The sequence below is a fragment of the Parastagonospora nodorum genome (genome assembly GCF_000146915.1).
Source record: "Parastagonospora nodorum SN15 chromosome Unknown scaffold_7, whole genome shotgun sequence".
Classification (NCBI taxonomy): domain Eukaryota; kingdom Fungi; phylum Ascomycota; class Dothideomycetes; order Pleosporales; family Phaeosphaeriaceae; genus Parastagonospora; species Parastagonospora nodorum.
Window position 1 is genome coordinate 1,282,515 of NW_001884555.1, and position 18,401 is coordinate 1,300,915.

The window sequence follows — 18,401 nt, forward strand, 5'->3', positions numbered from 1 at the left end:
CCCTGGCGTCTTAACGAAGTAAGTATTCATAGATATAGCAAGTCAGGTGAATTCATCTGATCATGGCTAGGCTGCAATAGAGCGATGTCAATTGCCGCCAGAAGAGCCATCGGATTGATTGGCGTATGCACGTTCTGAGGGTACTCGCAGTGGTCACATGAGAAGCTTTTGTTCTTCCAAAGATTAATCGCGAAGAATCGAGTATTCGACTACTATGTCTGTGATGAATTGATCATTGCTGTGATGGGTGAGCACGAGATGAATCCATCGCGACACCCAATGCGCGCTAAATTTCAGGGTCCACTGAGCGGAAGCTCCCCGCAACGTCATCGCACGTGGCTCAAGCTTAGCTTTCAACCATCTTTCACAAACAATTGCTGCCTGTCCAAGAAGCCACATTTCGCTCCCGTGCTTACTATTGTACTCCTGATAACAGAAGCCTCATATTGTCCTCTTCCCACACGTAAACAAAACGCTCCGACCCACAAAATGGCAGCCACGCGCCTCCGCAAAACATTCCAATACCCGTCCGAATCCGACGACGAAGACGCCGTAGAGCAAGGCATGGACGAACAAGGTACATAAGCCCTACCAAACCCTCTTTTCTTGTGATGCAGCTCTCAAACACATACGCGTCCCTCTCACAGCTAACACCTCCCGCCAGACCAAGACCACCTCATCTCCACCCTCTCCGCGCGCGACACATCCACAACACGCATCTACACGCTCCTCCTCAGCGCGCTGCCCCTCGCCCCCGCACTCCTGCACATCCCTCTGCTCCTCAGCATCTCTACCGTCATGCCGAGTCTCGCAGCGATAGCAAGTTTCCTCGCAAGCGCGTACACGCTGTACTTCCTCCCACTGGCGCCGCAAAAAATCAGCATTTTAAACAGTGCGGATTTGAAGGCAAATAAGGGGAAGAGGGGAGGATATCAAGCGGCGCAAGTGGAGAGGAGAGCTGTGCCGTATGTGTCGGATGAAGTGGCGGAGATGTTGGCGAAGTACATGGTTCCTGCGAATGCGGGGCTGTGTGTGTTGATGGCGGTTGCGGAGTTCTTCTCGGGCCATGAGTGGAGCGAAGGCCTGGCTGTTGGTGGCGGGTTTCTGCCTGGGTTCGTGCTGAGCGTGGTGTTGTGGGCGCGCAGGGAGTTGAGGGTCGTGGATATGACGGAGTTGGAGAAGCTAAAATTTGCTTCGAAAACTACATGACCGAGAAGCAGGTGTTGGGATAGGGATGGTGATTTGTTTTTAGCGTGCTTTAGATACCCCGGATGAGATGTTTTCTGATATAGCGATAGATGGCATTTCAATTTGAACCGCAAAAATGGTCGATGAAGATATCATTAGGTATATGTACATAATAGGTTCGTATACATGCCTTCCAATGCAATGCAATGCAATGCAATGCGATGCGATGCGTATGCCAAAAACAGTCACAGACCAACGCCATGCTCGCTGAATGAAGTTCAAAACACGTCTTTTGTACCATCGAACTGCGCGCCTATAGGGCGGGCCAATGCTCCATCCTCAAGGCTCGCGTTCGCCGGTATGCTGCGCTTCTAGCGACGCTGCCAGAATCGCTTCTTCCTTGGCTGTTCCGTCTTCGGCGCGCCGGCGGTCGTTGGATGTATACCACTCAGTGCACTATGGTATGCCTTCTCACTCCCCCTCTTGCGTCCCGTCTTGACATCTCTCCTTGAAGCGCAGCAACAACACAGTCCCATCTGCACAAGCCATGCGAAGATTGTGAATGCGCTGGCGATCCACATGAAGACGAAGATCGTGGTTCCAATCTCCGCGCCAATGTTCAGCTGTGCCACGCCAGTAATAGTGTTGCGGAAGATGATGAACATGACAGTTGCAATAACGGATGCGACGGTTACGATCAGTGCGTTCAGGAAGGCGAAGATGGCGACGGGCAGCGCGAGCCAGCGGGTGAAGACGGAGAGGGGCATCAGGAAGATGAGGACAAAGGTTAGGCAGGTGCCTGTGAGGAAGAGGCCGAACATCCATTGGGAGACGTATTGGATGAGGTCGAGGATGTCGTTGATGTCGGCGGGAAGATTAACTAGTATGTACTGTTAGTGCTGCCTTGGGTGGGATACAAGAATACAACGTACTCGACGCCCCAGCAAGAAGCTCATTCCTCAAGATTTCCACTGGATTGAACCAGTACAAGGTCTGTGGCTTAGAACAGAAAGTGACTCCCTCGCCTATGTACCCCTCACAGAATCCCCATAGTCCAACTTGATAGAAGTCGTGCAGTCCCAACGTCTGCGCAATGGTATTGATCAAGGCAGAATTCGGTACGGATGCCGGCACGATGTTGCTAAGGTCGAGACGTATGAAGTACCAGCCATTGATAATCTTCTGATTCTTGATGTTTGATATCTCGACGAGTATGAGGAAGACTAGTGCGACGAAGAGGAAAAATGATGTTATCAGGGCCCAGGTCTTGCGTGTTCGCGTTGCGCGTTTGATTTGTTGCTTCGAGAGTTCTGTTGCAGGTACGTCGGTAGCGGGTGTTGCGGCAGTTACTACAGTATCGTCGGATGCGTGACGGCGGTTGAAGAAGCGCATGTTGTCGGTGAAGCGAAGCGTGAACAGTGGTTGTAGTGAAGGAAAAAGTGAATGAAACGAAAAACGATTAAACGATTCCGACAACAGCAACCTTTTCGAATACCCAAGCCAAGAAAGGCGATAAACCTCGTACGCGTCGCTGCATGGCGTCGTGGACGAGTTTTATGGAGAAGGGTGACGATCTCAGACTATGACGTCGATAGCATCTGGACATCAAAGAAGGCGCGGCGAATAGACCGCGCAAGGCGCTAGACGACATAGCATGGCAACGGACCTGGTTTGACACTCAACAATTGGGCTCACCAGACGACGGCGCACTACTCGCGCACTTGCTGAGGACGAAGCTGACGGGTGGGTTGAGGATGGTGTGAAGTGCATTTGTGCAGCGGTGTGAACGTTGAATGTTCAACAGTTCCCAGGAAGTGAGGCATCCCTAGTGAAAACATTTTTATGCTGTATGATGTGTGCTGTATGATTGAGATCTGCGCAGGGTACATCACGAAGTGCGGAGCGGATAAGCGGCAGCATGATGTGAGATTGACTTTGGGGTGCCGAAGCGAGGAAAGTGGTGCCAAGCTAGACTACCCACCTCGACCATCTTGACCTCCTGGATCAGACCTCAAGCAAATGCGCTTTGCTAGGGTTGAGACAACGCAGAGCAAGGTATCACTCATTGGCACAGTGACTGCTTCTTTTATAGTAGTTAGTTTTTCATGTTCTTGATGCACGAGCAACGCAATGAGTATGATTGAACACTTCGATCAAATGAGCAAATTGCTTTGCTCATGCTTACCCTGAAACTGAGTTACTTTCAATGCAGAGTCTGACCATCCTATTCGTACATATTCAACTCCCTGACACGACACACGTATCGCAAGATGATTGTGCCCCCCACATGCCAGAACCGTCCTACTCCGCAACAAGCCCAATTTGGATACACCTCAATGATCCCAAATCCCTGCATGCCACTTCTTCTCATCGTAGAAATGCGCGCGAATCTTGCGGCCTTGGAACTCGTAGCCCTCGTCAAAGCGATTGACAGCCTACATCTCCGCGTTAGTATGGACTTGTTTTGGTACAGGAAAGTTTAAACTCACGTTCAACGCGCTCATGACGGATTCGAACTTGATATAGACCACGCCATCCTTGTTGCCTTCGTCGATCTGGACTTGTTGAACATGACCGAACTGAAATCGTAGCGTTAGTATATGATCGGAGTGAAGAGTTGTTAAAGGCATACCTTGGCGCCGAACACCTCGCCCAAATCCTGTCGGATACCACCATCGTTTCGCTGGGCATTTTCGTCCCAATCGATGCCATCAACGCATCCCCAGGCCACCACAACGGTCGATTCTTCGCCAAACTTGCCGGGCTCGTCTTGCTGATTGCGCATACCTCCACGGACGTCCCAGACTTGCTGGGACTTGACTTTGCCGCCGTCTTCGTCGAACGTGCTGCCTTTCTGTTGTTCCTTGCGCTTCTTGACCTCGAGATGAGTGACGACACCGTCGTTGTTCTTGCCGAGACCCTGTCCCTTGACATAGCCCATCTTGGCCATCATGGCTTCGGCCTTGCTGATCTTGGGGCGCTTTGCGGGACGCTCATCGTAGGCAGGTTCGTCGGCGTCGCCCATCGGGACGTCTGGGTGCTCGTAGCGGACAGGCGGTGCGGATATGGTAGCATTTGCATAGCGGACGGGTGGGCCTGAGATTGTTGCGCCCTGGTATACAGCACTGGAAGAAGTGCCCGGTGCAGCGGGTACCGGAGTTGGAATTGGAGCAGACTGCGAAGGCGGGGGAGGCGGAGGAGCCGCAGACGAAACTGCTGATGGTGGGGGCGGTGGCGCATGTTGCTGTTGCGACAGGCGCATGCGGCGAGCATACGGGTCTTCTTCTGCCTGCATGTCTGCTGGTTGCGAGGCAGTCGCAGGGTCATAGGAAGCAGGCGGGGCGAATGACGGCTTCTTCATGGTTGGTCCCGGCATCTGTTCACTGGAGGGCGAAGCTGGGCGCGACTTGTTGGAAGCTTCGCTAGTCTCGCGAGACTTGGACTTCTGAGCAGCTTGTCGCAGGAAAGCATCAAAGTCCTGCTTCTTGCGCGCATAACCACCGCTTGCCCTGTATGCCTTCAAGTTTGAGTAGCGCTCGGGCTTGAGGGGAGCGGTCGGGTTCCAGTACCCGTGCTGCTTCTGGAACTTCTTCTGCTCCTTCTTTCGCTGGCGTTCGTCGTACTGGCGCTGCCTTCGCTCTTCGAGGATAGAAGCATCGTCGTCTGCGGTACTCCGATAGTAGTCGATGCCGTGCTGCTGGGAATTGGTGACGCGGGAGGCATCTTGCGCGGTCACAGACACGACAGGCATGGCGGGCTTTTTGGCGGGTCCGGATTTCTTGGCCTGGGGGCGTTTGATATTGTGGGGGTTGTGAAAGTGGGAAGCTGCACATTCACATAAGTCCAGTGATCCAATATCAACGTGTGGAGCAAGTCGTGTAGATACCAGTTTTCTTCATCTGCTCGGCCTTGGCCTGCTCTTCAGTCCACTTGACGGGCGCAGCAGAGGCGACAGTCGCTGAAGCATAAGGATTGGGGAGCCCTCCTTGGGCATAAGGATTCGGGAGGCCATAAGGGTTGGGCAGGCCTTGCGCCTTCTTGTTATCCTGGGACGCCATGGTGTTAGCAAGAATCCTGCAGGTGCGACTGCGCGATCCGGCAACTGCTGGCTGCTCCCTGGTGCGGTTAATATTGTAAAGAGGAAGAAGAATAGTCCAGTGCAAAGAAGTGGTAAGGACGATCGGACGCAGGTGATGTTTGCGCCCCGAGTGACGTGAAGTGGTGGTCGTGAAGCCAGACGCCGTTACCTCAGCAGCCGAATCGCGGAGCCATCCCGCGCCAAGCGTCACGTGCGCTGCAGGCACCGGGTGAATCGCGTCATGCACGCGATGCGCCTCGGAGAAGTACTTGTTCGATAGAGGACGGAACAGACTCATTAGACTCATCTTTCCATCAGCAGGTTCTGGTGTATATATTGAATTGTTAGTTTCGTCGTTGTTGCAATTGAGCGATTAGCAGGTCCTCCAGATGTACAAGTGATATACCCGATGGCACTGATCTGATCTGACAAGTAGCAGTCATCCCTTATCTCTACACACAAAGCGCAATATGTCACCCTCTACGCTGGCCGATGCCTTTTCCAAGGACTCATCCGCGACTGCCATCATCGTGCCTGGCAGTCCTGCGCTGCATGTCTCCTACCAGAAGCTCACTGCCGATGTGAAGGCATTCCAGCAGCAGTTGGCGAATGTCGGTGTTTCGGCGCAAGCAGCTGTACGTGAAAATGTTGAACCACAGGATATGACAGTTTGCTCATCCTTTCACAGGTCTCCATCGCCCTTCCCAACACATACGAATTCATCGTCTCCTTTATTGCCGCATCATGGCAGCGAGCGATTGCGGCGCCTCTGAACCCGGCATACAAGCAGTCCGAATTCGAATTCTACATCGACGATCTCAGCTCCGCCATCGCACTCGTACCCAAGGGTGCTTTCGCACAGGACGCAGCAGCGGTGAGAGCAGCGCGGAAGTACAATGCGGCCATCGCCGAGTGCTACTACAACGGCAGCGAGGTTGTGCTAGATGTCAAGGAGACCGGCAAACTGGCTGGCAAGAAAGCTCAACTCGAAGTTGCGCAGCCAGACGATGTCGCGCTGGTACTTCATACATCAGGCACTACAGGGCGTCCCAAAGCTGTTCCTCTGACGCACCGCAACCTGCTGCGCACCATGAAGAACATCCAAGGAACCTATGAGCTAACGCCCAAGGATCGCACCATGCTGGTCATGCCACTTTTCCACGTGCATGGCTTGCTGGCTGGCTTCCTTGCACCCTTGGCTTCTGGTGGCTCAGTTGTTGTGCCACTGAAGTTCTCTGCAACTGTTTTTTGGAAAGACTTTGCAGAGCACAAGGCGAACTGGTACACCGCTGTTCCTACGATTCATCAGATCCTGCTCAAGAACCCCATCCCGAGCCCAAAGCCAGAGATCCGCTTCATTCGATCATGCTCATCTCCCCTCTCCCCGAAGACCTTCCATGAGCTGGAGAAGGCTCTTGGCGCGCCTGTACTGGAGGCCTATGCGATGACTGAGGCTGCCCACCAGATGACCAGCAACCCTCTGCCGCCGGGCCAGCGTAAGCCCGGTAGCGTGGGGCTAGGCCAAGGCGTCGAGGTCAAGATCCTCAACGATGCCGGCGACGAAGTACCGCAAGGCAAAGAGGCAGAGATCTGCATCCGTGGGGAGAATGTTACTAAGGGTTACCTAAACAACCCCAGCGCCAACGCCTCTTCCTTCACCAAGGGCGGCTTCTTCCGCACTGGCGACCAAGGCTTGATGGATGCCGATGGCTACGTGATCATCACCGGCAGGATCAAGGAGTTGATTAACAAGGGCGGAGAAAAGATCAGTCCCATTGAGCTCGACAATGTCATTGCGCAACACCCAGCTGTGTCTGAAGCAGTTAGCTTCGCGATTGAGGATGAGATGTACGGACAGGATGTCGGTCTTGCGATCGTCCTCAAGGATGGCCAGACGCTCAACGAGGGAGAGCTCAGGGCATGGATGTCAGAGCGTCTCTCCAAATTCAAGCTTGCAAAGAAGGTAAGTTTCATCCCGCTTCTCAATACATCGCGCGACACAGCCTAACAAACTGCAGGTTTTCTTCACCGATATCATGCCCAAGACAGCCACCGGCAAGATTCAAAGACGCCTCGTCGCCGAGGCCATGCTCAAGAAAGAGAAGCCGCAAGCCAAGCTATAGTTTCAGCTCAGCGTCTCTTGTTGACGCACGAACTACGCCTGTACCATATTGTGTAGCCATCTGGGATGTTCCAAGCAGTCCCCGCATAGACTTAGCATACAATCGTTGCCCTGCATTGCACTACCTTCCGCTCGAGCTAACATCACGTCATCTATGTTTGCTATTACTCCGCTTACGATTTACGAATCCTTTTTACACGACATTTACACAGCCACTATGGTCTACCAGGCTAGGGCCAAATGCGTGGGGCATGGCCAATCATTCACTCAGAAACGCACAGACCCTGCAGATGCAGCTAACGCATGACAGACGACGCGCATAACCGCCCCTTGAACATCGACCTGTTCAAACCTCCGAGCGGACCGGCGGATTGTCGTGTGTCTCTTGAGACATCGGTCTGTAGACGAATGGCGTTCCCTAACGAGGGCACGGATTGCCCCGCGCGCGGCATGGCGTCTGCCGCCGCAACTCTTTACGACGTAGCTGAACCATTTGGCGGATGCTGTGGGATCGGTTGGCCCCCGTGTGCCGTGTCTCTAGATGTTTATTGATGTAGCCGTCTATGTATGGACCTTGGCTGCATATGTTAAGGAAGACTTTGAGCCGTCTTTACTGCTGTCTGTGTGGGCTTGCTGTTGCTAACCTCATAGCTTTGTTGCACAACGCCAATTGCAAGTCTTTCTAACCTCTCGCATTCTATTCTGGGACGTCCATTAAGGGCTCCACCTACTGGGACCAACTGCCTGTAAATTTCGGTGGTCATTGCATCGGCCATTTCCCGCATGGTGGTGATCAGGCGGCCGTCCGGCATTACCCTCGCATTCCCCTTGCGCTTCGTTTCAGAAACCTGAACAACAGATTTGACGTCGCCAACATTGTCATGCACCCCATAACTCATCTTAGCGGCGCCAAAGATACTTCAACGCGAGATGCTCCTGTTATTAACACGCCTTCGTCTGGTGTGTGCGAAAAGTACAGAAAAATGCAGGACCAACACATAGACATGGACAGGACTTCGAGTGGTAATACCACACCCACATCGGATCAGTACTCTCTCAGCAATGTGTCCAGCGTCTCTTCTTTGTCTTCTTCTAGCTTGCCAAAACGCTCTTCGATGAAGTCGAGCATAAGATCGAGGCATTCTACAACCAGCATCAGATCGTCGCCGCCAACTGTTCGATTTGCAGAGCCAGAATTGCCATCAAGACCCAAGCCAACACCACTACAATACCAGCGTCAACAAAACCATCCACAACGCCACAGCGTCCAATGCGCTCCAACGCGGTATCGGTCACGACCTCCATCAGTAGCCTCAAATCCCGCCTCGTCAAGATACTCTATCGGTCCCCAGCCATCCTCAACACTGCCACCACATAACACGCGATCAAGCCAACTCAACTTCAGCAAACCGCGTGCCAGCCAGCGTTTCTCTGCATCAGTGCACTCTCTTCCCCCAAGCCGCCGGCAATCCCACGCAAAAGCCCCAGAAGACTTTACGCCCCCCTCCCTCGCACTGGAGCGCCGCGTATCTTCTTTCCAATCCACCACTTCCACCTTCTCCGTGCAATCTGCGCCCGCAGCGCTTCCCTCTACCACCCCACCAGGCCCGTATAATCCGCTAGATAATTACATCCCCTGCCTATCCCCATCCTGCAGCACGCTTTACTCGCCCACGCATCTCGGCTTGGCATTCTACCTCCCGCAAGGCCCCTACTCGCTATCCAAGCTACGAGGCTATTGTCCCACGCACGCAGCGCAGGATCTCAGGGATGCGAATGCGTGGTGTAAAAGTAACTACGAGCGTCTGAGGCAGAACGCTGGTCGCAAGACGCTGGGCGAGATTGCGGGGGAGTTTGAGATTTTCCTCGAAGAGTTCCGGCTGCAGAGGAAGAGCGAAGAGAAGGAATTGAATGAGAAGTTGAAACGACGGGTTATTGGCTCTTCGTCCGGGGGTAAACAACCCCTCGACAGTGAGTGGCGATGGGAATTTACGACTCGACATTGCACGCGCGCATCATGTCCTTCGCCGCGCTACTCTCCCTTCGCAAACAACCTTTACGCATTCTACCATCCCCATATCCAAACACAATCCGAACCGTCTTCTTTCGCACCGCTCCCCACGCTCTGCCCTGAGTGCGCGACGAACGAAGTTGCTGCGTTTGAGCGCCTGATTACGGAGAAGTGGGGGTCGAGGTGTGGGTGGCATGAGCAAGACTGGGATGAGTGGATTAAGAAGGTTGTGGGGGGAGAGGTTTGAGGAGAAGGGGTTTTGGGAGGGGGCGCAGGAGAGGGAGGTAAGGGAGTGGGTTGCGAGGAGGGGGGAGAAGATTGTGGATGAGGTCAAGGTGGAGAAGGTGGAGGTGCAGGTGGAGAAGAGGAAGAAGGTTGGGGTGTTTAAGAGATTGTTTGGGAAGGGAGGGGAGTGAGAGGAGGGATTTCGGTAATTCTTATTCTTAGTGATAATGTTTCGAATCATGATGGATCGTATTTGCGATGATACTCAAAATGATGGACAATTGAACATGTGCCCGGCCATCAAGAATCACATCTGTTCGCTTGGTTGTCAGAAGCCTTGGATCGAGCGTAACATTATGGCCTGCTTAATCGATAAATTCATTGATCTTAGAAGGAATGCAAAATAAACAAGAACTCAAGAGGAGAGTGCCGTACTACAGTGAAATGTGCTCGCCTGTATGAAATTCGGGATTCAGGACGTGACACACCTATGTACGCCTACTCTGGTTCGATAACCGAAGTGAAGAAAGTGAGTTCAACCCTCTGTGCACCGGAAGAAACCTTGCCTTGTTTACTTACTTAAAAGTGGCGATGTCATCTTCCTTGTCGTAGCACATGTGCAGTTTTTCACACGATGCCTTCTCCTCATCCTACGAATGTTCCAGATAGCAGCGGCTTTCCCACAATTCCAGGTTATTTATACCTTTGAGCTCGCAGAATCTTCCCATAGCGCGTCTTATAAATGCGTCAGGGAGGCCGGCGAGGGTTGTTGCATCGAACTGAGAAGAGGTGGCCCTCCAGCATGCACAGTACCAGTCCACTAGGCGCTGTAGTATGACGCGATCCGAAGGGATGTTTTCGAAGGCGTACGCCGTCGACTCTCCATCGAAATAGGACTAGTATCCACTGAGATCTGTTTGCGCAAGGGCATTGTTGGATGCGCGAGAGAAAGCGGGCACAGCAAAGCGATCGCCAAAGCTGTATGCCTTTATATACTCTCGTAGACCATAATTCATCCAGAAAAAATGTACACTGGGCATCGACAAGCGAGCCCAGACTTTTCCGTCTGTAGGTATTTCTTGATGGTACAGCCAGTGCACGAAGAGCGTGACTAGTGCAAGCAGCTCAGTATGCGATTGAAGAAGCTTGAAGATGGCAGGAAATGCTTCGATTGAGTGACTGTGACTTACAGGTTGAGGATTCGACATCATCGAGAGTTACCACCTGCTTTTGCGCCTCTGTTCATGGACCCGTCAAGGCGTTGCGAAAGTATTCCGAATGATGAACAAGTAAAGCCTTGTGAACGTGGTAGTGTACGCTCTTGGGGCCGACTTTGACAAGTACCATGCAGTGGGTACTGGCGAGTCTAGAGCAATGAATTAGACAACTGATCGGTGAATGAAAAGTGGCATGCATACCCGACGGATGGCAATGGATCTTTCGCAACTCCCGGAGGTTGCGCCTTCGCCTCCCTCGCAGGCGTTGCGGCCGACATGTTGACTGTATGCGGGTGTTGGGCATTAGAAGTCAGAACTTGAGAGGTTGAGAGATTAGAGGTGAGAGGCGAGTCCTTCGCTTCCCAGGTTTGGAAAGAGCGTGAGAGAGATACGCGCTAACGCTTGGCATGCACCTCAATGTGGACTTTCCAAGGTTCGGGAACTATCTCTCACCTCGAACTTCTTACGAGCACAAGCATCACAAGGTGGCACGTGAATGGTGAGTCTGGGATATGTGGAGTCTAATAGCTATTCTGCAGGGTACGGGCGCTGCAGATGAGGGTGCAGTGAAGGAGAGAATTTCGGTCACGGTAGCTGGAGCACGTTTGTCTTGATATTTGTATTGTACATTCAGATATCGGCGCATGTGCACTCTTTCTAGGGCTCATGGATTTCTGACCGTGAGCTTCTGTTCAATCGACGTTGCAGACAGGCTAAGCCTGCTGTAATCGTGTCCGAGAGTCTGGCTTCTATGCTTACTGAAAGTAAGCGATGTCAACATTTTTGTCGTAGTTTATGTGCAATGCTAAGCAATTCTCCTTCTCTTGTTCAGAAGCGTGCTCAAGGTAGCAGCACTTCTTCTTAGGACGGTGGTCATCGTTTTTGAGTCTTTGAATGACACGTCGAATGAAGCTGTTAGGCAACTTGTCAAAGGCACTCTCGTCGAACACGTCTGCGTCTTCACGCCAGACGGTGCAGTACATGTCTACCAAGTGCTGTAGCAATACACTAGAAGGCCGGATATTCTTGAAGGCGTAGTCTATCGAAAAGCAGCCATCTTCGTCGAAGAAGGAGCTACCCAGCGGTGTGTGTTTGACAGAGGCGTTATTGACTGCACGACAAAATTCTGGAGCCAGGAAGCGGTCCCCGAAGACGTACGCTTTGACTAGCTCGGACATCAGGTAGTCCATCCAGTAATCGTTAGAAGGTGGTACAACCGACAGATCGGCCCAGCCGTCTTGATCTCGAGGCAGCTCCTGCGTGTAGATCCAATGCACGAAAATGCGGACTAGACAACGTTTAATTAGCGGTGTCCATGTTTGTAGAGCGTAGCTCTGGTCAGGACTCACATGTTGATGATTCCACATCCTCCAATTTCACCACTTGCTCCGTGGCTTCCTTCCACGACCCCACTAACGCCTTTCGGAAGTATTCCGAATGATGCATGAGCAAAACCTTATGGACCTGATGTTTCTCACGATCGGGGCCAATCTGGACGACGACGATGCCTTGACTGGTGGTAGACCTGTTTTTGGAGCGTGAGCAGAGACTCGCATTTAAGCAGGATGATAAAATACCCGACCAACGGGGCCTTCGCTCTCACAGCGGTGACAGGGCTCGACATTTGGGATTCGAGATCTTCTTGGAGAGTGAGTAGAGTCTATGGTGCAGACGTTCGGGGCCAGTTTATATAACCGAGGGCGGGCTCGAATGGACGCTAAGCGAGAAGCAAAGGTGAGAGCCATGGTCGTGAATACGCAGTGAAGGAGCTCTTTGTGCGTGGGGTGAGAGTGCCTGCGACCACCGTTTTGCGCAAGTAGGTGTCCAGAACGGTATTTTATTGCTTGGTGGGTGGGACTTTCGCCTCTTCGGTGAGAAAGAGAGATAAACGAGGAGATTGAAAAGGACAGTAAAAAGAACGCGAATTTAACAAGTACCATCAATATACCCGTATGTAGATAGAAATGCTGATGCGCCCATAAATCTCTAGATATCATCACACCTGCCATAAAGATCACACTCGCACTGCGCCTTCTCCGGGCAAGATATCGCCTCTTTCCCAAACACAGTCGGCCAAAGATACTCCATCAACAGCCCCGAGGAATCATCGTCCATGATGGTATTGTTCAACCACGTCCAGTACTTCAGATACTCCTCCACACTCCTCTTCCGCACCTGCGCCTTACTGACCGCAAACGCGTTTCCCAACACCGTGGCGATCTGCTGCGGCACCTCTTTGTCGTTGCCAAACAGATTGTGCCAGCTTTTTGGAACTTTTTCTTCCAGCGTCCGGAGCTCGTAAGGCGGCTGCATGGGCTTGAGGACTTTGTCGTTGCACGTAGTCTGTGACTTCTGCGTCGGACAGCGCAAGTTCGCAAAGCCAGATTCCTGGATAAACGGGATCTTGAGATTGAGCAAAGGATTGTGGAAGCCAAAATGGTGTTTTTCAAGAGTATCTCTCGGGGGAATGAAGACCAGGGTTTCTGGCAGGTTGTTGTAGTTCTCGATGATCCACATTAGATACGCATTGGCCACGCGACCTTTATCTGGGCGATGAGCTTTGGGATGAGCGTGCGAGTACATGGCCTCGACGGTGATGATGTTGTGTTGCCATGATGGTTCGAGTTTCTGGGTCCAGGAGGCGTCTTCTGCGTCAAGCTTCACCTTGACGATTAGGCGCGCAGCAGGATCTCCGGATGCATCCTTCGGTTTGGGCGGAGTCGCTGCAACGGATCCGATTCGAGCCTTTATATGGCTCGACGCCTGGCACAGGCTGGGCTGGTCGTCGGAATATAGATGCAGGGGAGGATGGGACGGATACGAAGAGGAAGAAGGTGATTAGCCCCACTAGCGTTACTGCGGCAGCTGCGATGGTTGCGATCCTGCCTCGCATGGCGCTTGACACGGGTAGAAGCGATTAGACCAACGGATAATTGGTCCTCGCCTGCTCCAGAGATGTTGAGGGTACGGAGTGTGCGACATGCGAAGCTCGAAGCTTGCGAGCGGTTGCTGTTGCGCGTCCTCTTGAGATGTTCGTTGTCAGGAGTAAGGGGACGCTGAGACGCTAGTTCGACCGTGCTTACGACTCCCCATATGAGAAATCGGAGAGATGTTCTGGGCCTGCGCTCTTCTTTTTTGACAGTTCCCGCAAACTTTGGAGAGATGTTCAATGACCATGTAGCGTAGGAAGTACTCTAAGTACCTCCTGGGTTGCCTTGACCAACGTCTGTCCGAACTATTCTGGACAGCCGCTGGGGCGTAACCAGAGGGGCTGTGACCAGACGGGCGTACTCCATCTTCAAATAGACTGCGATCTTCTGGGCATATGCGATGCGATGGTTGGCAAGACGTGCTGCTGGCGACTGTCTGCACAAGATGAAGGGTCTAGTCTGGCGCAACTTGAAATAGTCAACGTTCAGCGTCATAGCACAGCTGCTGTTTGCTTCTCTCGGCACTAGTGTTCAGCAAAGGATGCGTCGAGCAACGACGCACAATGACATGCAGAATGCCCAACAGGATCCCTGTCACATGCCGACAAAGCAGGATAGGAATCTCAGCACGTGGGGGAAGAAGGGAACGGGACTGTGGCGCAGGGAGCAGCAAGTGGCTTCGACGTCATTGCCGATCTGGATCAGGATCAGGGAAGACCAAAATTATGGACAGCCGCCAAACTACGCGTGTCAACATCTCAACTCTTAATAACCATCCCTCAGCGCCAGGTTTTCCAGTTCCCGTATCTTTACCTGCTGTACTCAACATACTTGCGCTGTGCAAGTTCCAGGTCACAGCTCCTTCCTAGCCTCATTGGCTCCCGCGCGTCACCGCTTCCAGCGATAATAATCCCGCGCTCCCCAGGCCTTGCGCTGATTCCCATCTTTCCCCACGGCCACGTCTAATCCTGCTGTATCACGTGTAATCCTGCGCGGCACAGTACGGACATCTCCTAGAGCATAAGGCCACCTGCACATGCCGCCGAAACGAAAGCGCTCAACCACCGTCTCCTCAGTAAAGAAGGCCGCCATGGACGTCGCACAACCCTCGTCCCGCGATGCGTCGGATGAAGGTGCCGAAGACCCTGTTCTCCAGGCAGTTGCGTCCAAGAAGGAGCGACAGGCCGATGCAAATGGCACAACGAAGCGAATGCGCTCCCTGAAGACGGGAGATGCCGCCGACGACAGCGACGCAGAAGGCAGCGAAGGACGCGCCAGCAAAAAGAGCCGCCGCACATCTTCAATTGCTGGAGCCGAACACGGCGAGGGCGGCGAAGCGGGCACTATGCGCATGGAGGCACCGCCAAAGGCTGGCATGGTCGACCCCGTAGGCTTCAAGACGAACCCTCCTCCCGAGGGACGGGCCGTTCGCATTTATGCAGACGGCGTCTTTGACCTTTTCCACATTGGCCATATGCGACAGCTCCAGCAAGCCAAGACTGCATTTCCCGAAGTCCACCTCATCGTTGGAGTTACCGGAAACGCCGAGACACACAAGCGCAAGGGACTGACTGTTCTCTCAGCGACAGAGCGTGCCGAGAGTGTGCGGCATTGCAAGTGGGTGGACGAGGTCATCGAAGACTGTCCCTGGATCGTCACTGCCGAATTCCTCGAGAAACACAACATCGACTATGTCGCCCACGACGACCTGCCGTACGGTGCGGACGAAGGCGATGATATCTACGGACCGATCAAGGAGAAGGGCATGTTCCTGGTCACTCAAAGAACAGAGGGTTTGAGCACGACGGGCATCATTACCAAGTAAGCCTGATGCGCCGCAATATATGAATTCAATGCTGACAACCGCAGGATCGTCCGCGATTACGATCAATACATCGATCGCCAGCTCAAGCGTGGAACTTCTCGCCGCGAGCTCAATGTGTCCTGGCTGAAGAAGAACGAACTCGACTTCAAGCGCAACATGGCCGAGTTCCGTGACAGCATCAAAGCCAACTGGGCCACAACCGGGCAAGAGCTCAGCAAGGACATTCGCCAGTTCTGGCAGTCAAGTCGCCCTGCCAGCCCGGCAAGGACCCCGACGCGTGAGGTGGCGGACCAGCTCGACGCACATGGTGCGAGTGCCCGATCGCCCTCTGCGTTGTCGCGACTCAGCCATCTCGATATTCCCGCAAGGGGCTCCGGCGCACGAGAGTCTTCGGACTTCGCTGCTGGATACAACCTGGGTCTCATTGGTGGTGTGCGTTCTTGGGTACGTTTGAAAGTGGAGTAGATGAATACATGGCCATTGCTAATATTGTAAAAGATGGCCCGCAGTCGTCGCAATCTAAACGACAGCAGACCGGAGAGTCCTCACGATGACAGCAGCTCCGACGAGCACGATACGCGAAGCCCGCAAGAAGCTCCGCGTGGCCGCACTGGCAAGCAAAGCAAGTCGGAGCCAATGGACACCGCTACTTAGGAAAGCAGCACCATTTTTTTGTTGTCCCCTTGATATCAGAAGGCGAACCTCCGGGCACCATACCCCCTTTACGACACTAGCGTGCTATAGTGCGCGAACAGCTGCTCTAATATTCATGTCGCCAATGAACAACTTCACCTCTGTGCGACTCTTTCTCTACGGGGCCACTAGCTCGAAAATATCATAACTATGAGCAACTCCGTCAGCTTCGCGGTCCGCCCTATCGTATATCGTCTTTCTCTTGCGCACACCTGTATCTCTTGTTCCCAAAATGTCCTTCTGCAGAGTATTTTCCCTTGCAAGCGAGGTGCAGCTTGCTCCGTTCCTAGACCACCATAGTAATTGGCAGCTTGCTGCGCTGTCGTCAAACGAAAGTCGCCCAAACGACGTTGGTTGTCCTACCACAATCGTTTTCCAATTGCCATCTTAGTCGTCTTGACCACCTTTGTCCATAGCATTGATGATGAATTGCTAACACACAGAATTGATCTCGGATGAAGGAATCGAATGGCACATATGTGCTGAGATAGATCCGCGCAACATTGGGTCTCACTAACAACGGGAACGTCCAGCATCATCTCATCATCATTGGAACAGTGCAGTCATCAAGCCGTCGACTCATCGTACCACTCTACCAAAGCCTCACGCACCATCAATTGGCTTTGCCATTCACACTCAACTACGGTCCACTCCCACCCGAACGAAGCAAACTCTGTCCAATGTGTATCGTCGTCTTTGGTGTTGCAGCTGGTTGTACCTGTCCACCAGCTCCTGCGTACCCGTATGTACGCCTTTGTCATGTCGCTCGGAGTCAGAACCCCACGAGAGCATGCCTGCCAGGAAGGAGACTCAGCGAGACATTCAGATATCAAGGCCTGTGTCTCTGGTGTAGACAAAGCTCAAGGGACGCTGGGAGACAGCATCGGAGAACTCTCGTACGGGGCAGGCTCAGCATACAGAGACGTGCGAATGTGAGAGAGGAGGAAGTGCGAGAGGGAATTGCAAGGCTGGAGAGGGCAAGGGAGGAGCGACGTGGACACGGAGGATCCACGGCGCATGACGGTTATGAATCTGGAGGATCGACCAGGGCAACGTATCACAGGTAGGGTGACGGAAGTGTCAGGCGGGACGGAGACTGGGATAGCATGGCATGGCGTTGTTGGATGGAGGAAGGGCAAAGGCATACGCACCATGATGACCCGGCGTAGCATTCTAGAATACCTACTCGCTGGATGTAATGCGTTTCATTTATCGAGGGCAGCAAGACGTGTTGACGTTGAGGCGGAGACAAGTCGGGCCTAGCCTGACGAGTGGTCGTGTGGCATCGCGACTTCCCTCGCGAGGCTCGCGAGGGTTCGGGTGCTGCCTGTGCAGTCGGCCAGCTTCAGCCCTGCGATGCAATATATATGGGGCCATCCGTCCTCTCCCTACGCGACCCAACGTGTCGCTCGGAGATTTCCCTCGGTGAGGTTACGATCACCGTGCTGGCCCTGACACAAACCCCAGCGCCTCATCCGCCTGCCGGCATCAACCACTTGCAGCCCTCTCCCTGTCTGCCACCCCTCCACCTGGTATATCATGAGAGGCTGCTCCGTTATTTCGCCCTTCACATCCTCGCTCCGGTCGCGGGAGACTCATTGGACATGTTCGGCTCTCGATTTTCGAGTCAATCAGCATCATCGGGCGCACCTCGGGATCGACCACGCGTCGTGAATGAGGCGTCGTCTCGGTCCCCGCTTGCAGGCGTCCATCGCACCTGCAGTCGCCTTCCCGCAGGCGATGCACATGGTGTACTTGTTCGTCTCGAGCACTGCACAATCGTTGCTACGCCTGATGCGACGGCAGGTGGCCCTTTGTTACCCGTGGGCTTCCGTCGCTTTAGTAGCAGCGACGAGACTACGAATGTTCCGGTCACGGGCGGCATCCAATGCGTCTCCTCCTCACCGGCCGTGCGGCGATTGGAACGCAGAGTGCCAAATTGCTCGCCCTGGTTTTAGGGAAAGTGAGGCTGGCGATGCGGTTGCGGCTGCGCCGACCAATCCCGGATGCCGGCTGGGTGTCGGCTCGTTCTTGGCTAACCGCTTGTGGGCCGTGAAGCAAATGCCTGCGCTCAGTATGCGTCTTGCTCCCTCCCAAGCTCCCAAACACCAT

The 18,401-nt window shown here is 53.4% G+C and overlaps 10 protein-coding genes across 10 annotated transcripts; 4 read left to right on the top strand and 6 right to left on the bottom strand.

The window, feature by feature from the left end:
• Positions 1–489: 489 nt before the first annotated feature.
• On the top strand, positions 490–1,209 carry SNOG_05371 (hypothetical protein; the record flags this gene model as incomplete). The annotated part of the gene is made up of 2 exons (XM_001795724.1): positions 490–577; positions 665–1,209. 2 exons carry the CDS (start codon positions 490–492, stop codon positions 1,207–1,209), a joined length of 633 nt encoding a protein of 210 aa, XP_001795776.1.
• Positions 1,210–1,559: 350 nt separating this feature from the next.
• On the bottom strand, positions 1,560–2,580 carry SNOG_05372 (hypothetical protein; the record flags this gene model as incomplete). Its single annotated transcript, XM_001795725.1, has 2 exons — positions 1,560–2,068; positions 2,121–2,580. 2 exons carry the CDS (start codon positions 2,578–2,580, stop codon positions 1,560–1,562), a joined length of 969 nt encoding a protein of 322 aa, XP_001795777.1.
• Positions 2,581–3,521: 941 nt separating this feature from the next.
• On the bottom strand, positions 3,522–5,392 carry SNOG_05373 (hypothetical protein; the record flags this gene model as incomplete). Its single annotated transcript, XM_001795726.1, has 4 exons — positions 4,464–5,392; positions 3,821–4,313; positions 3,678–3,767; positions 3,522–3,623 (listed from the first exon to the last, which is right to left on the bottom strand). The coding sequence occupies exons 1-4, from the start codon at positions 4,937–4,939 to the stop codon at positions 3,522–3,524; spliced, it is 1,161 nt and encodes a 386-aa protein (XP_001795778.1). The 5' UTR covers positions 4,940–5,392.
• Positions 5,393–5,599: 207 nt separating this feature from the next.
• Positions 5,600–7,389, top strand: SNOG_05374 (hypothetical protein; the record flags this gene model as incomplete). The annotated part of the gene is made up of 4 exons (XM_001795727.1): positions 5,600–5,657; positions 5,706–5,901; positions 5,955–7,229; positions 7,285–7,389. The coding sequence occupies exons 2-4, from the start codon at positions 5,737–5,739 to the stop codon at positions 7,387–7,389; spliced, it is 1,545 nt and encodes a 514-aa protein (XP_001795779.1). The 5' UTR covers positions 5,600–5,657; positions 5,706–5,736.
• A 560-nt stretch (positions 7,390–7,949) lies between these two features.
• SNOG_05375 (hypothetical protein) lies at positions 7,950–8,287 on the bottom strand (the record flags this gene model as incomplete). Its single annotated transcript, XM_001795728.1, has 2 exons — positions 7,950–8,021; positions 8,120–8,287. 2 exons carry the CDS (start codon positions 8,285–8,287, stop codon positions 7,950–7,952), a joined length of 240 nt encoding a protein of 79 aa, XP_001795780.1.
• A 105-nt stretch (positions 8,288–8,392) lies between these two features.
• On the top strand, positions 8,393–9,815 carry SNOG_05376 (hypothetical protein; the record flags this gene model as incomplete). Its single annotated transcript, XM_001795729.1, has 2 exons — positions 8,393–9,582; positions 9,626–9,815. The coding sequence occupies 2 exons, from the start codon at positions 8,393–8,395 to the stop codon at positions 9,813–9,815; spliced, it is 1,380 nt and encodes a 459-aa protein (XP_001795781.1).
• A 705-nt stretch (positions 9,816–10,520) lies between these two features.
• Positions 10,521–11,119, bottom strand: SNOG_05377 (hypothetical protein; the record flags this gene model as incomplete). Its single annotated transcript, XM_001795730.1, has 2 exons — positions 10,521–10,803; positions 11,043–11,119. The coding sequence occupies 2 exons, from the start codon at positions 11,117–11,119 to the stop codon at positions 10,521–10,523; spliced, it is 360 nt and encodes a 119-aa protein (XP_001795782.1).
• Positions 11,120–11,596: 477 nt separating this feature from the next.
• Positions 11,597–12,465, bottom strand: SNOG_05378 (hypothetical protein; the record flags this gene model as incomplete). Its single annotated transcript, XM_001795731.1, has 3 exons — positions 11,597–12,129; positions 12,191–12,366; positions 12,419–12,465. The coding sequence occupies 3 exons, from the start codon at positions 12,463–12,465 to the stop codon at positions 11,597–11,599; spliced, it is 756 nt and encodes a 251-aa protein (XP_001795783.1).
• A 362-nt stretch (positions 12,466–12,827) lies between these two features.
• SNOG_05379 (hypothetical protein) lies at positions 12,828–13,734 on the bottom strand (the record flags this gene model as incomplete). Its single annotated transcript, XM_001795732.1, has 2 exons — positions 12,828–13,586; positions 13,690–13,734. 2 exons carry the CDS (start codon positions 13,732–13,734, stop codon positions 12,828–12,830), a joined length of 804 nt encoding a protein of 267 aa, XP_001795784.1.
• A 1,073-nt stretch (positions 13,735–14,807) lies between these two features.
• On the top strand, positions 14,808–16,448 carry SNOG_05380 (hypothetical protein; the record flags this gene model as incomplete). The annotated part of the gene is made up of 3 exons (XM_001795733.1): positions 14,808–15,592; positions 15,641–16,040; positions 16,095–16,448. The coding sequence occupies 3 exons, from the start codon at positions 14,808–14,810 to the stop codon at positions 16,248–16,250; spliced, it is 1,341 nt and encodes a 446-aa protein (XP_001795785.1). The 3' UTR covers positions 16,251–16,448.
• Between the last annotated feature and the right edge of the window lie 1,953 nt (positions 16,449–18,401).